Source organism: Acanthisitta chloris, unplaced genomic scaffold (assembly GCF_000695815.1).
Source record: "Acanthisitta chloris isolate BGI_N310 unplaced genomic scaffold, ASM69581v1 scaffold4507, whole genome shotgun sequence".
Classification (NCBI taxonomy): Eukaryota; Metazoa; Chordata; class Aves; order Passeriformes; family Acanthisittidae; genus Acanthisitta; species Acanthisitta chloris.
The window spans coordinates 4,818-18,684 of record NW_008683075.1 but is presented as its reverse complement, the minus strand read 5'-3'; the positions used below and the strand labels follow the sequence as shown (position 1 = coordinate 18,684).

Genomic DNA, 13,867 nt, shown 5'->3' with positions numbered 1-13,867 from the left:
TTGGCATGGGTTGAGAATTTTAAGCATGCTCCTGGTGGGTTCACACTGTTTTTCCTGATGTCCTTGGACCACAGTGTGTAGAGTTTCAGGCTCAGGTTTTTAGTTTTGTGTATCTTCCTGGGCTGTGCCCACATGGCCATACTGCATTGAAAGGGACATAAAAGGAAAATGGATTTATGTGGTTGAATGGATACTTGGACTCCAAAAAAGTGGAAGAGGAAATGGCAGCCACATTCCTTTAACCCTCAGTAAATCTAGTTTTGATAATTATAACCTTCTGATGAGATGATCACCCCAATGAGATGATTTAAGGGTTCCAAAGTTGTCTTTTAGACTTAGGAATACTAGTATTTAGGTTAATGAAAAATCTGTCAAGATGGCCTTAAGACCATGTAGATGGCCTTAAAATTGTGCTCAATATTTGGAAGTGTTTTGTTTTCACCTTTAATGTACATAAAATAAATTTTTAAAACCCTGGCAATTCGAATGCCTGTTATTGCTGTTCACACATCACACTTACTCTGCAGTACATAAATATCTTTGTTTAGTTTTTAGACCCACCTGGGCAGCATGGGGGCAAAATCCTGGCATGAGCTAGCACTGTAATCTACATGCAGTGAGATTCATCCCTCTAATGCTGATACTGCTTTTCTTTCCTTTCTTGCACTAGTGTTGGACACCTTGTCCCAGCATGTGTCAAACTTGAAGCATAAGCTATACTAGAAGCCTGTATTTTAGGAAGTTAGTATCTTTAATGGCTAGTCAGTCATTCACATCTTCCTTTTTAATAAACATATGCTAAAACTGCAAGTTTTAATTGTTTGATTGTGCCTCTGATATTCTAATCTCCAGGTGCAACCAGAACTATGTTTGTACCTGGGAGTTTCCTCTTTTTGTAAAGCTAAGCCAAGTGTACCCCTATTACTAAAGTGCACATTTAAGAGCACAAGTTTCTTTTCCACTTATTGAAACTGGAAGTGTTTTGATTCAGTTTTCCCACAGTTCTGTTTTAGATAAAAGCCTAGACCAGAAAGATCACATCAGCTCTTGACTTCCCTTTATTTTTTTGGGAGTTTCTCAGCAACATGTGTTGGAAGGGTCAGTACTTCACATGCAAGAAAGGTATCAAGTGTGGAAGTTAAATTGCCCAGATGAAAGACAGGACTTTAAGTAGATACTTCACAGATATAAATGAAATAAAGACTTTGGCCTTTAAAAGCTGAGATCCATAATCATTAACTATTTGACTTAGAAGAACTGCTTTCTTTGGTTTCAGACAATTCATTAGGAAGGTAAGATCTGTTACTCTGTGTGGAAATGAAATAAATGAAGCTCATCTCTGGCAGGAGTAGTGAGAACCAGCTGATAAATGCTTTTCTAGAGAAGATGTCCCAGGTAAAATCTTGTGGACCCAGACAGTGGTTTTCATCTTGATGACTGCTGAGCTTCATCCTCAGTCCTCCACAGTTTCAAGAATTCTCAGAATCAAAAAGTGGGGTATACAATTTCTTTTTACTTGCTGAATAAACCTAAGATTTATGGAGTGCTTTCACCTGGATGGCTGTGACATGACATCAGGAATCTGAACCCTGGGAATGCTTCAGGCATCAGTAGCCAGGTGAGTTGCACAAAGAGAAAATTGAAGTGTGGGGATTGGGCAGAGAGCATCCTAAGCTATTGGCTGGAACAAGAAGGACCAGTGCTGTGAGGGGAGCAGGGAAGGGAGTTCAGAAGAGAGGATTTGTTTGGCTCAATGCATGATTCTCTCTGTGCTGAGACAAAAGAATGAGTGGGAGTGCAGCTCTCTGCCCAGCCTTTTTGATCCGGAGGGGAAAGAGATGATCTATGGAGAGGAAGGAGAAACATGAGGATGCAGTCAGAACAGGAGAAATAAGCGGAGGTAGGATGCAGGATACTGAAGAGGTTAGGGGAGGAATCAGCCCCTGGCTGCAGTAAGCTGTTATGAGTGACTCTAGGTGCATGGGAGAGTTCATGTGGGAAGCTAGCGCAGACCAGATTACCATGATTGCTTCATAAAGGCATGCCCTGTAGAGCACAGGCTGAAATTGAAGACTGTCTTCCTCTTCTCTTCAGGTTTGTCCTTTGGGGTTGTTTCACCTGAAAGCAGCTACTCAGGTTTAGGTTGGATAGTATGTTAATAGACATAAATGGTTCTTTAACACCAGATGTGATTTTAAGCTGTATGACAATTTGCAGCACAAAGCACAGTAGTATTCATTTCTTGATTGATTAACAAAGGAGACTAGAATTGCAAGTGTTGATGTTGAGTCACAGACTAAGCAAAACCACAAGCTAAATGATCCTTTATTTAGTTTGTGCTGTTCAGAACAACATCTGTTTGGCTGTGTGGATAACAGTAATAGCATTTTACGGCTGAGAGCAGCAGGGAAAGCACCCTGGCTCCTTTCAAAATTGCCTCAGAGACGATGTTGCTAAAGGTTTAGTCACCTGCTTGTCAAGGGCAGGTACAGGAAGGGTAGGTAAACTGGAAAACCTAGTATTGCACAGCTGAGAGGCGCAGTTCTCACAGCTAGGTAAATCGATACTTCCTCTGCCTCCCATTTCGCTATTGCTAGTCCAGTTGACATTATTTATTTGTTCTGCCTAGGAATTCCCCTTATATATCAGTGTCTTGAGATCACTCCTTTGAAAACTATCCCAACTCCCTCTGTTACTGTCTCCAGCCTCATACCAGAGCTATTACTGAACATAACTGCAGCTGAAACCAGAAGGAAATGAGTTGCCTCCGTGCTCTCTTCAGAGACAGAAGTCCTCGCACAGAGGCAGAAGTGATGAATAGGCGAAACTCTGCTCAGGAGCATGAGATTATTGAATTACAAGAAGATAACGTGGAGGAAAGTGAGGCTGATCATGGCAAGCCTCTCAATAATCAAACGAGAAAGGTAGGAATTTCACTTGCTCATTTGATCCTTGCTCTTGAGGAAAAACACTATGCAGGAAGAGAAATGACACTTTGCAGGAACATCTTGTCCGGGTGGTTAATTTGTTGTTTGAGAGGGAAAGATTATTCACTTGAAAGTAAAGGCTGAAAGCCTGTTAAACTTTTTTTCCTTCTTATCAACTAAGTGTTCTAATATTGGAGTGGGATTTTAAACTTTAACTTTGGAACTGAAGTTGTAATTGGAACTCTGAGTTTTGCTTTCTCTTTTCATGTGTTGTTGGTGGGGAAAAATCAGAAAGGAGAAAAGTTGAAACCAGTTTTAAAACCAGGCTTTCTTTCAGTACAAATTGACCAGAAAACAGTACTGCCAAAACAAGCATAAGTTGTCTTCCAGCAGAGCATGCTGAATTCTCTCTCTTTTTATCTTTGAGTAATTTGCTGTTGTTAATAATTATGAATTTGTATCAATAGAATGCTCCAAAGCCTCAGTTAAGACCAGTATGTGAGTCCTGAGGGAGGCAGTTCCCCCTGCATAGGTTAATGCTATGGAACAGACTGTCAGAGGAACAGTATATATTCATAGATGGCTGTTGTATAATGATTTACATTACTCAAGAGCAGAGGGAATATTTGTGGTGTGCCAAGCTTTTCTGTAGGCGTGGTGGAGCCCCCCATGAGACCTGTGTGTATTAGTCACACCACCTCTCCCTTGCCACTCCTGCGGAGTAAAGAGCAGCTGTTTCCTCTTGGGAGCCCCACTGATCACCTCCCTGGGCTGTTTTGTTCCACCCACCAGGCAACCCCCCCATTTATTCCACTGTATCAGGGGCCAGTTACTTTTCCTCTGGTCTGGTAAGCCAAATCAGCTTGCTGCAGGGTCAGACAAGTTCTAGGGAGGTGCAAAGAGGAACAGGAGAGGGTGGAGGAGAGGCAGGGGGTGAGCCAGATCCGCTCGCCTGTCTTGAGAAACTTTACCCTTAGGTTTATCCTTCCCCTTCCCAGAACGGAGTTTTCATATGAGCTCTGTTTCTGCTGATTCTAGCAAATGGCTGCCTGTCCTGTAGGGACTGCTGGAAAGTTACCATGCTCTGCTTTCTGCTCAGGTAGCAGGTTAAGCAGAACTGCCCTGCCCACTGCGGGGAGAGTTTCTCTGCTGCTGTTGCTTCCCTCACCATGCTCTGCTTTCTGCTCAGGTAGCACGTTAAGCAGAACTGCCCTGCCCACTGTGGGGAGAGTTTTTCTGCTGCTGTTGCTTCCCTCGCAGCATTCTTGCAATGCCTATGGGTAATGTCCAGAGGGTGTTGGACTAGTTGCAGAGCGGAATGTTTTTTTGAGATCAAGCCAGTTTGCTGTGTGTGATTAATAATTACATTTTTATGGTAGTCTAAACATGTTGGTTCAATCGAAACTTGGGCTTGATAGCTGTCTGTTCCAACTGATATGACTATGGCTGATTTCATAGTTGCACTCTCGGCAGCAGTTGCTAGCTTTTTTTAAATTTCTAAAACAAAAAAAATTACATGCTAATGTCACTTATTAAACAGAAGTATCATTCTTCTAATATATTTTAAAAGTCAAATAAAAAATAACCTGGATTAGTGCCTCTAGCCAGTAGCTGGTTCCTCCCAACCTGCACGTGTGTGGCCCAGACAACCTACACTATGTACTTTTCCTTATCTGGTACTGATGTCAAAAAGGACATGGAGTTTACTATGGGGTTTATGGTGGATGGAGAGTGAGGAGGAGGATGAATTAAAAAGGCAGCATGGTTTACGTGTGAATTTAAGCCTTTCCTTCAGTCTTCTGGCTGTGGGACAAAACAGTTGAAGTTTCTGTTCTGCTATGTCATCTAAGCAATTTTTTTGTCCTTTTTTAAAAAAAATAATATTCATGCTGTTGGGTTAACTAATTAAAAGACTAACTTTTGGCATGGTCTTAAATCTTACTAAAAATTAAATGACAGGCAAGTATTGTCCTTTCTCTCCCATATGAATGTACATGCAAGCACAATTGCTTCAGAGGCAGTTTTCTTCTGATCTCCTAGAACAGGTGAGATTTGAGTTAAACTCTGTTAAATATACTCAATAGCCTTCAAGTTTCCAATCTTATGAAGAAAAAGGGATTCAGCTATAAAAGTCTCATATTGTAGTTAAAAAAAATTTAAAAATTGGGAGCCAAGAAAACAGTTTTGTAGTACAGCTTTATGGACAATGCAGGAGTTGGAAATTCTGTATAAACAGGAATTATATTGTCTCTCTTTTAAGTAATAGCCTGCCTGTGAATGTCTTTTGCCTCCTGCAGGTCTGTGTTCCCGCCTGCAGCAGTAGTCAAGGGTGGGAACCCCTGCTGTAGGGCACGGCTTACCAATGAAGCTCTCCAATCTATGTTTTGGGTTTGTTATTTTTTTGTTTTGAAATGTTCCTGCCTTATTCATGAATCAATATGCCCTTTCCTTTTATAACTAGGAGGCAGATCACTGGAAACCATGCAGGAATGTTGTTTTCTGGAAGTGTAAACTATGGATGGTTGTAGCTACAATATTTGTAGTAATCTTCCTGGTCACCCTCTTCAGCCTAATTCTTTATTCTAGTAAGTAACTCACTCTTGCTTCATCAGCTAATACAAATGTACAATATGTGCAATCTAATATAACACAAATGCAATAGTAGCATCCTTTAAACTCCTGGAACTGGGGTACTGACTGCAGAGGGTGGTGTGTTAAGTATTGGATGTGAATGCTTTTATCTCAGCAGACAGCAAGCAACTTGTATCCTGATTAGGTGGCAATTCCAGTTTGCAGCTAAGTGAGAAAATGTTACAAGAAGAGAGTCAGGGATGAAGATGCAAATTATGTTTGTAATGCTGCACCAAGTGCCATGGATCACTTAGATCCCTTTGAGTGGTGTCAATGCCTGTCAGGCTCCCAGAGCAGCTGACTTTTGTTAATGGGGATTGACTGCCATGTGCTGTCACTTTTCTTCAGGTGACTTGCACTTTCTTTCTGTCACCCCAGGCAGTTCTTACCTAGGAAATTTGTGAGAAAGCCACCCTGGAGAAAGCCGTGAGGTTTTTTTCAATACTTCAGTTAACTGAAAGTTTTTCCTCCTCTTTCTATCTCCTTTTGAATATTAGATGTTTACACAGATGAGGATGACTACTGGGATTCTCATGCACTGCTAAACAGTGGAAATTTTTACAATTTTTCGGGAACATTGGAGTTAATGTGTGGTCTCCCGCACTTTTTCTCTGAAGACATTACTAAGAGGGTATGTGTTGATGTGATTCTTGGCAAAGTTGATTGTGCTTATAACATAGTCGGTGTTTACCCCACTAAGAAGTTTCTATTGCTCTGTGTAGCAGCTCAGTCATTTGCATTTAAAAAAAAAAGAGAAAAAAGAAAAAAAAAAAGAAAAAAGAGTTGTACTTTTTTAAAGTCCTAGAAAAAAAAAAGTTGCCTGCTTTTAGGCACACAAACAGTTTAAATTGATGTTAAAAAAAAAAAGGCATCTCATTTTTTCCAAATTTGGTTAAGAGTTAGGACACAGTCTTCACCTTTTTCATAGAATCACTGAATAACACAGATTAGGGGGGATCACTGAAAGCCATCTAGCTCAAAATCCCATGTGCTGCATTGTGAGTGCATGCTGACAGCCTGGGTTGATAGCTGCCATTTCCACTGAGCTGTCACAGCTCTGAATTTACCCTGAAATAAGTTCATCAAGCATGGCAGTGCTCATTTAGACATCAGGGTAAGGGAGTATCAGTAGAGAGACCATTCCCTCTACTGAGTAAGGGTAGAAGGGCTTTTTGGTACTAATAAAATCCCAAACCTAACAACATAAATTGCACATGGCAATGTGAGCACATAATTTTAGGTCACCCTGATTGCATCCATTGTGTTAAGGTAATATAGCAATCAGTCAAACACACAGATTAACTTGTCTGTCAAATTTAAAGGGATTGTGTGTTTTCAGGGCAGATATTTGCTGATATTTGACCTTCAGCACCTATGTTTTGCCCCTTAAAACACCTAACAACATAAATTGCACATGGCAATGTGAGCACATAATTTTAGGTCACCCTGATTGCATCCATTGTGTTAAGGTAATATAGCAATCAGTCAAACACACAGATTAACTTGTCTGTCAAATTTAAAGGGATTGTGTGTTTTCAGGGCAGATATTTGCTGATATTTGACCTTCAGCACCTATGTTTTGCCCCTTAAAACACCTTGTAAAAATAATTTCTTTTGTATTTTTGGGAAAAATAGATTGAATAGAAGAAATCCTTTAAATCCTTTCTTTACTTTTTTTTCTCTCCCAGTTAACAGAGGTCTACAGCTCATCTCCAGCTCTAGGGCGTTACTTTAGATCAGCTCAGGTGATTTCTTTCAGGTAAGCAATTTCTGTCTCAAAAATTATATGAAAATTACAGGCTTTTGAGGAGACATACACATGCCTGTGTGAAAATGCACAATACTTAACTGTGAAAAATAGGTTGGGGAAAGTTACGTGTATAGGTAGTGAAAAATGGTCAAAGGATCCTCTATTGGAAATGGCAAGTGCTGCTGATAGTATATCCTGACAGTAACAATTTGTTGCTGTGAAGTATCATCTCTGATGTCTTTGATTCCAATTGTAGCCCTTATATAAGCATATTCAAGGATATTTATTAAAAGGAAAATTAATTGCTGGAGCCACTTAAGATTGATGTGGCTTAAATAGTCTTATGTAAATAAAACAGGGTTCATGGGGAGGGGAGAACTGTTTTATTCCCTAAAGAGGTAAAGGCTACAGGAATATACATGCCTCCTGGCATGGAGAAATAGCAGAGAGGCAAGGGAAGACAATCAGGGAGCTTCTCCAAGGAGTTCTGGAAAAGCACTATAATAAAAGGAATTAGAAAGGTGGGAGAAAATCATGGGAAGTAGATTTGCCAAGTCCCAAGGCCCTTGAGAGAGCAAGGATAGAGGAAGAGCCTCCCTGGGATGCAGGCAGACCTGAGGACACTTTTCTGCCTTATGGGAATATTCTCCCTTGCACTGCTGGCCTTGGTCATGCCAGCTCTGTTCAGTGAGTGAACTGTAGCCCCTTAGCCTTTCAGGTAAAAATTATGATTTAGACCATCAAATATATAGCTGTAATTCTGCATACATATTGGCTAGTTGATCTCCCTCTCTCTGTGACTCATTGTATGACACTCTCTCTCTCTCTCTCTCTCTCTCTTTCTTTCCTCTTCTTTTCCCTCATTCAACTATTTTTAAAAAATGTTTTCAATTCTGTGCATACAAAATGTAACTTGAATTGTAGTCAGTAGATTTGGTACACCACAATGAAATCTCCAGAGGTGGTCTCCCATTCAGTGGTTTGTGTAATCTACTCCAGAGCTGAGTCAGGAGCATAGCTGGGTGGTCCCAGGTATGGCTGATCAGGAGAGCAAACCTTTCTGCAGGTTCCTAGCTAGCCTAGGTAAATGATATTGCAACACCTCTTATCGGTATGTACTTGTAAAGTGCTGAAAACCACACCCCATTAGGACACAGGTCCAACTGCCCTTTGTGCATTGGAAAACCTGTCTCTGGCTGTACCCAGTATCAAGAGCTGATCTGAGAAAGGAGGGGGAAGAGGAAACTGGAATCTTTGATGGCAGTTTTCTTTTATAATGCTTTTCTTGCCAACATTGATATGAAAAGTCAGTATTTTCATAAAAAAAAGAAAAGATCTGGTAGTAATTTGAAGGCATTCATGCTTGACTTTGTTTTTCAGTAATGAAAGCTCCACTGTAATTTATCAGCTAGTGTTTTCTGTACCACCACCACCACCAATAGAGGGATTTATGGAAACCACTATGAACCCAGACTTTATAAGGAACATTTTACGTCAAAATATTTATGATGAAGTTGATACTTTTGATCCTGGGACATCTGAATGTGACAGGTTGAAGCTTGACCCAACCTCTCTCACGTGTAAGTGCTGTACAGCAAAGAAATTGTTTCATTACAAAGAGCAGAAGTATTTATGGAAAAGGAGGGAAATATTTCTAGAAAGATATTGAGATTTGTTAGTAAATGTATTTTGCACAATAGTGTTAAGAACACTGTAAAATAGTTTCAGAAAGTCTTGCTATGCCTAATTTATAACCTAGGATTCAGTTTGGTCCTGTGATGAGAAAGGGAGTAATGATGAGACAGGTTAGCTATGGACTCCAACCAAATTTTTCAGATCTCCTCTTGCATTTTATCTATACAAAGAAATTCTCCTCATATGTGTGTACCATAATGGGGAGAAAAATAATGAAAAATATTTCTCCTTATTGTATATTGATTTTTAAATGCTTACAAAACAAATTTCAATCTAAGTAAAACAGCGGAAGTAATTTGGGAATGAACTTCTCAATTTTATTTTTTTTCGCAGTCAAGCATGATAGAAGTCTCTTGATTTTTCTCTTTTTGGAGTTTTTTAGGAAAAAAAGTATTATGCAGAGATGCCTTTTAAAGGAACCAAATATTAATTCTTCCAGGTTTTCTAGGCAGTGATTCCAGTGACTACCAGTGACTACGCAGTGACTCCAATGCGTTTGTATTTGTCTTGATAGAAATGCCAGTATAAAAGTGCCATGAACTTCGCAGTTTTACTGAAAACAATGCATGGAGCTGCTTCCCCCACCCCCAGTTTACTGAGCCACACCTCTGTGCTTTCAGAATAATCCTAGGATAATGCTTCAGCACATAGCGTGCGTGTGTCAGTAAGATTTGCCATTAACTCATATTGACTTTTCTTGGGACTCTTATCAAGGGACAAGAGAGCAACAAGTCACGAGTTACAATTTTCAGAAACATTCTGTTCTTTATATATTGACAGGATTCATAGAAAATATAGTGTAAAAGGGACAGGAAAGAATATGCTGAAATAACTAATTAAAGTTTCATTTTAATTTAAATATTGTACTGTTCTGACTTTCAGAGAAACGATGGAAAGATGACATCTTCATCACCACCTAGAAGAGATGGGATCTCCTATCTATTAGTAGTCCCAGGGAAGGGACCTATTCATTAGGTAGAAACACTTCTAAAGTTGTTGTCCTGCCAATACTGCCTGTGATGTGATATTGCAAATGGAAAATGTGGTATATTTATAACAGTGTTGTGCTCCTCTAACACCACTACCTCCTTCTTTATTGTTGTCCTGATATCTCAATTATCCATTTCACCCTTGTCAAAGTCCGGTATCTTCTCTGTTGCATGCTCTGTTGACTTTGAAAGCTCTGCTCTATCTTGCCTTACAATTAAATCTTAATGCTGTGTGTGAGCTTTAAAAGCAGTCTTGCACATGGCTCCTTTCTTCTTCTCTTGGCCTATTCAAAATTATATGCACAACTTCATCTTTAATGCTCACTTCCACCTATACTCATGTCTGTTACTTTTTTCCCTCCTAACTTCATATGCCATGTCTCCTGTTGCTCTTTCCTTGTAAAACGGCATGAAAACTTAAATATCCTCTCTATTTTCTTTAATTACATGCAAGACCTTTGCACTAGTTTCTTAAGAAAGCTTCATAACTTCCTTATTCTTCATACAGTCTTCCTGGATAAGGTGCTATCTTCTCTATTTTTCTCTTCTTTAATGTGAAATAGAAAAGAAGGAAGGAACACCAGGAAGAAACACATTTTGTTCACTAACACATCTGAATATAACAGGAATATTTCAAGGGTCAAATTAGCTGTGTGCTTTAATAATTAGCTACTGGCACCAGTGAATAGACAGCTGTTTGACCCACATTTGTAAATCTGAAGACAAGCTAGTCTATATCCTTAATATGGTCCCTGTTCCAGCAGGGAGGATAAAAATTAACAGATGCAGTAGTCTATATCCTTAATATGGTCCCTGTCCCAGCAGGGAGGATAAAAATGAACAGATGCATGATATTTGCCTTAATAAGGCAGCAAACAGTTGTTCTTCTTGACAAGAGATCAGATAAGATGTACCAATGCCAAGAGGAAGGTGCTGAAGAAGACCATGCAGGCCAGCATGGCATGACTACCAATGCCAAGAGGAAGGTGCTGAAGCAGACCATGCAGTCCAGCATGGCATGAGAGTTATAGACTGTAACTGGCTATAACAAGATTTAAGCTTTAATTTTATGCAGAATGGAACAGTTATAGACTGTAACTGGCTATAACAAAATTTAAGCTTTAACTTTATGCAGAATGGAATGTATTCACTACCATGTTAGTGGAGTTATATCTTCTAGTCATTCATTTATAGCCTTATAAATGTTAGTGCTGTTGGATATACTCATTTATTTTATGAAACATTTTGTATTGTAAGAAACGTGGGAAACTGTGCTTCTCATTTTCTAGTATTGCAGGTTTATTTAAGGAGTAATCTGCTCATTTTGTCATGCATTAAATTATTTATTTTTACTCTGAGAGTGATTGTTTTCATTCTTCAGCAGTTCCAGTGTTTCACTTATTTGAGTAGGAAAATAAGCATTAGAATTCTAAATGCTGAGAGCTGCATGAAGCATCTGTCTGACACAGGTGTACACTCAAACCCACAGCTGTTGTTGCATGAGCTTTAACTGAGCTTGTAAAACACACTGGACCAAATTAGTAATTCACATGGCTCTCATATATGTGGCTAATGCTGATTCTATCCTGATTTGTAAGATGTAGCATTGGATGTAAGAACCATAATTTGTCTTGATGTAATAGTCTGTGCAGCATACAGGTAGAGGAGATACTTCTTTTGATTCTTGCATTGAGGAAGGATAAAATTCATAGCTCATACTTTTGCCCCAAAAGTATCAGGCTATGCATATACCAGCAGCAAAGTAGCTATTGAGATGCTGCTTGATCTTATTGCTCTGACTGCATCTGCCCTTAGACAATTGTCTTGATTACGTTATAAAGAACTGAAAAATAATGTAATGATTAGGCTTCTTTATGGTGATATCCCTATGTGCATTAAGACTCCACAGAAAAAAAAGAGTCAAACATCCATTGTTTTTTCCTAGCCCATCCTCCTCTGCCCCAGACCTTTACCCCACCAATTCACAGGAAAGAAGGAGGTGGAGTTGTAATAGGATGTTGTGATATTCAAAAGAAAATGTTTGACTTTGCAGTCTATGTCCAGTCCAACTTTGAACCCTTGTTGAAGAAAAGGTCAAAAAATGACGAAAAGTGGTTTCTGATTTTATATCTGTGAGGTAAATTATCATGTAAAAGAAAATAAACAAGTGAATTAATTATGACCCAATCCATTAGGGACAGAACAGTGTGAAAACACATTTCATCAAATTAGATATTTTGTATGAATGCTTAATGTTAACTTTAATAGAAGGAGTGTGGATAATACTTTAATGACTGAGGCAACTGAGACACTGATAAAAAGCAGCTTGTGGAGCATACAACCACCCTTTAAAATCCCATAGCAGGTACTCATCAGTGCAGCCACAGCAGACAGTACTAATTTTGGGCAGACTCAGCTGCCTGTCACAGCAGTGGTACCTGCATAGTGTTGCCTGCACCATGCTAGTAGTGTGTCTGTCCACTGCTGCATGCAACCACTCACCCATGGGGCTGCCCCCAGCATGGAAACAGCAGGTGGGAACTGAAAAGTGCTACACTGTAAAGCCAGGGCTGCAGCCAGCAATCACATACAAAGGAAGACCTGTGGAACAGTTTTCCTGATTTTATTTTCTTCCATATTGTTTTGTTACAAAAATGGAGGGAGCAAAAGAACAGGCTTAAGCAAGAATATGGGCACATAATCCCTTTATGAGCTCTGGTAAACAGTTGAATAACTGGTTTCAGTCCTTTGTGCATGTCCAGGAATGCTGCTTGCAGAGAAGTGATGGGGTGTGAGGAGGTTATATTCCAGCATTGCAGAAAGCCAAACCTGAGACTCCGGCAGGAATGAGCTGGAAGCATTGTGTCATGGAAGAACCACCCAGGCTTCTCATGGAAGAAACACCCAGGCTTCTGTTACTGAGGGGTAGTTACTACCTGGGCAGCATCAGTATTCATAGTCTTCTAAGGAACTGTAATATTTATTTCACATGCAGTTTATTGATTATTTTTTATTTCTTTCCAACTTCACTCTAAGATAAGTAGTCATATGTTAAAAGGGGAAGGGGGAAATTTGAGAAATGAGCTATTTATTAAAGTTGTGCATCATATAATGGTATTAAGCAGGCCAGAGAAACTTTAGAAAAGAGTTAAGTGCACCTAACACAAGGTTTATGCTTTCATTTTAAAAATAAAAAAAAAGAAAAAACCCACCCCCTAAAGAAACAAAATAACCCTGGTTTTGTTGCATTTTTGAGATTTCTATCAGTAGTTCTTTAAGTCTACTAAGAGTACTATGAAGTCCAGAAAAATGTGAAAATGTTCAGCCTCAGCTGCTTCTAGTATCAAAGCACCTGATTTTCTATAGAGGAACATTGTCTTATGATGGTAGTTGCTGCTGATTCCTCCTGGTTTAATTGTCAAGTCCTGTACCCTGTCTGTGTTTCTTTCTCTGATCACCTTTTCATGGACAGGTTTGTCTCATAGGAAATGACTGGTAGATGTATCCTGAGTAAGCTTGGTAACAAGAGAAATATTTGAAGAGCTGACAGCAGAGGTAAGATGGTTACTAGAGCTGTACACACTCCAGTAAAAGAGTGCCATCTAATTTACCAGGACATAATCATATTCACTATGCTCTTCAGCACAGGTGATATTTTTCTTCGTCTTGGGCATATTGACAAGTGCGTATTCTGTCTGATTATTGCTGTCAATTGAAGAGGCTTCATGTTTTACATCGTGTCTGACAGTCGAGTACCACAGTTCACTGGAATTCAGAGCATCTTTCTCAGCAGCATGTTCCTGAGTGGGGAAAGGGGAGAGAAAGAAAGAGCTAAACTTCAAGATACCCTGAAGAAGTTTGTGACATGAGTGAAT

The 13,867-nt window shown here is 39.5% G+C and overlaps 1 protein-coding gene across 1 annotated transcript; it reads left to right on the top strand.

Moving 5' to 3' along the window:
* Positions 1-2,662: 2,662 nt before the first annotated feature.
* Positions 2,663-8,987, top strand: LOC103806096 (chromosome unknown open reading frame, human C3orf52). The gene is given in 6 exon segments (XM_009078771.1): positions 2,663-2,924; positions 5,389-5,512; positions 6,056-6,189; positions 7,247-7,317; positions 8,689-8,920; positions 8,922-8,987. Coding segments are annotated over 6 exon segments (795 nt in total). The 5' UTR covers positions 2,663-2,756.
* The last annotated feature ends 4,880 nt before the right edge of the window (positions 8,988-13,867 follow it).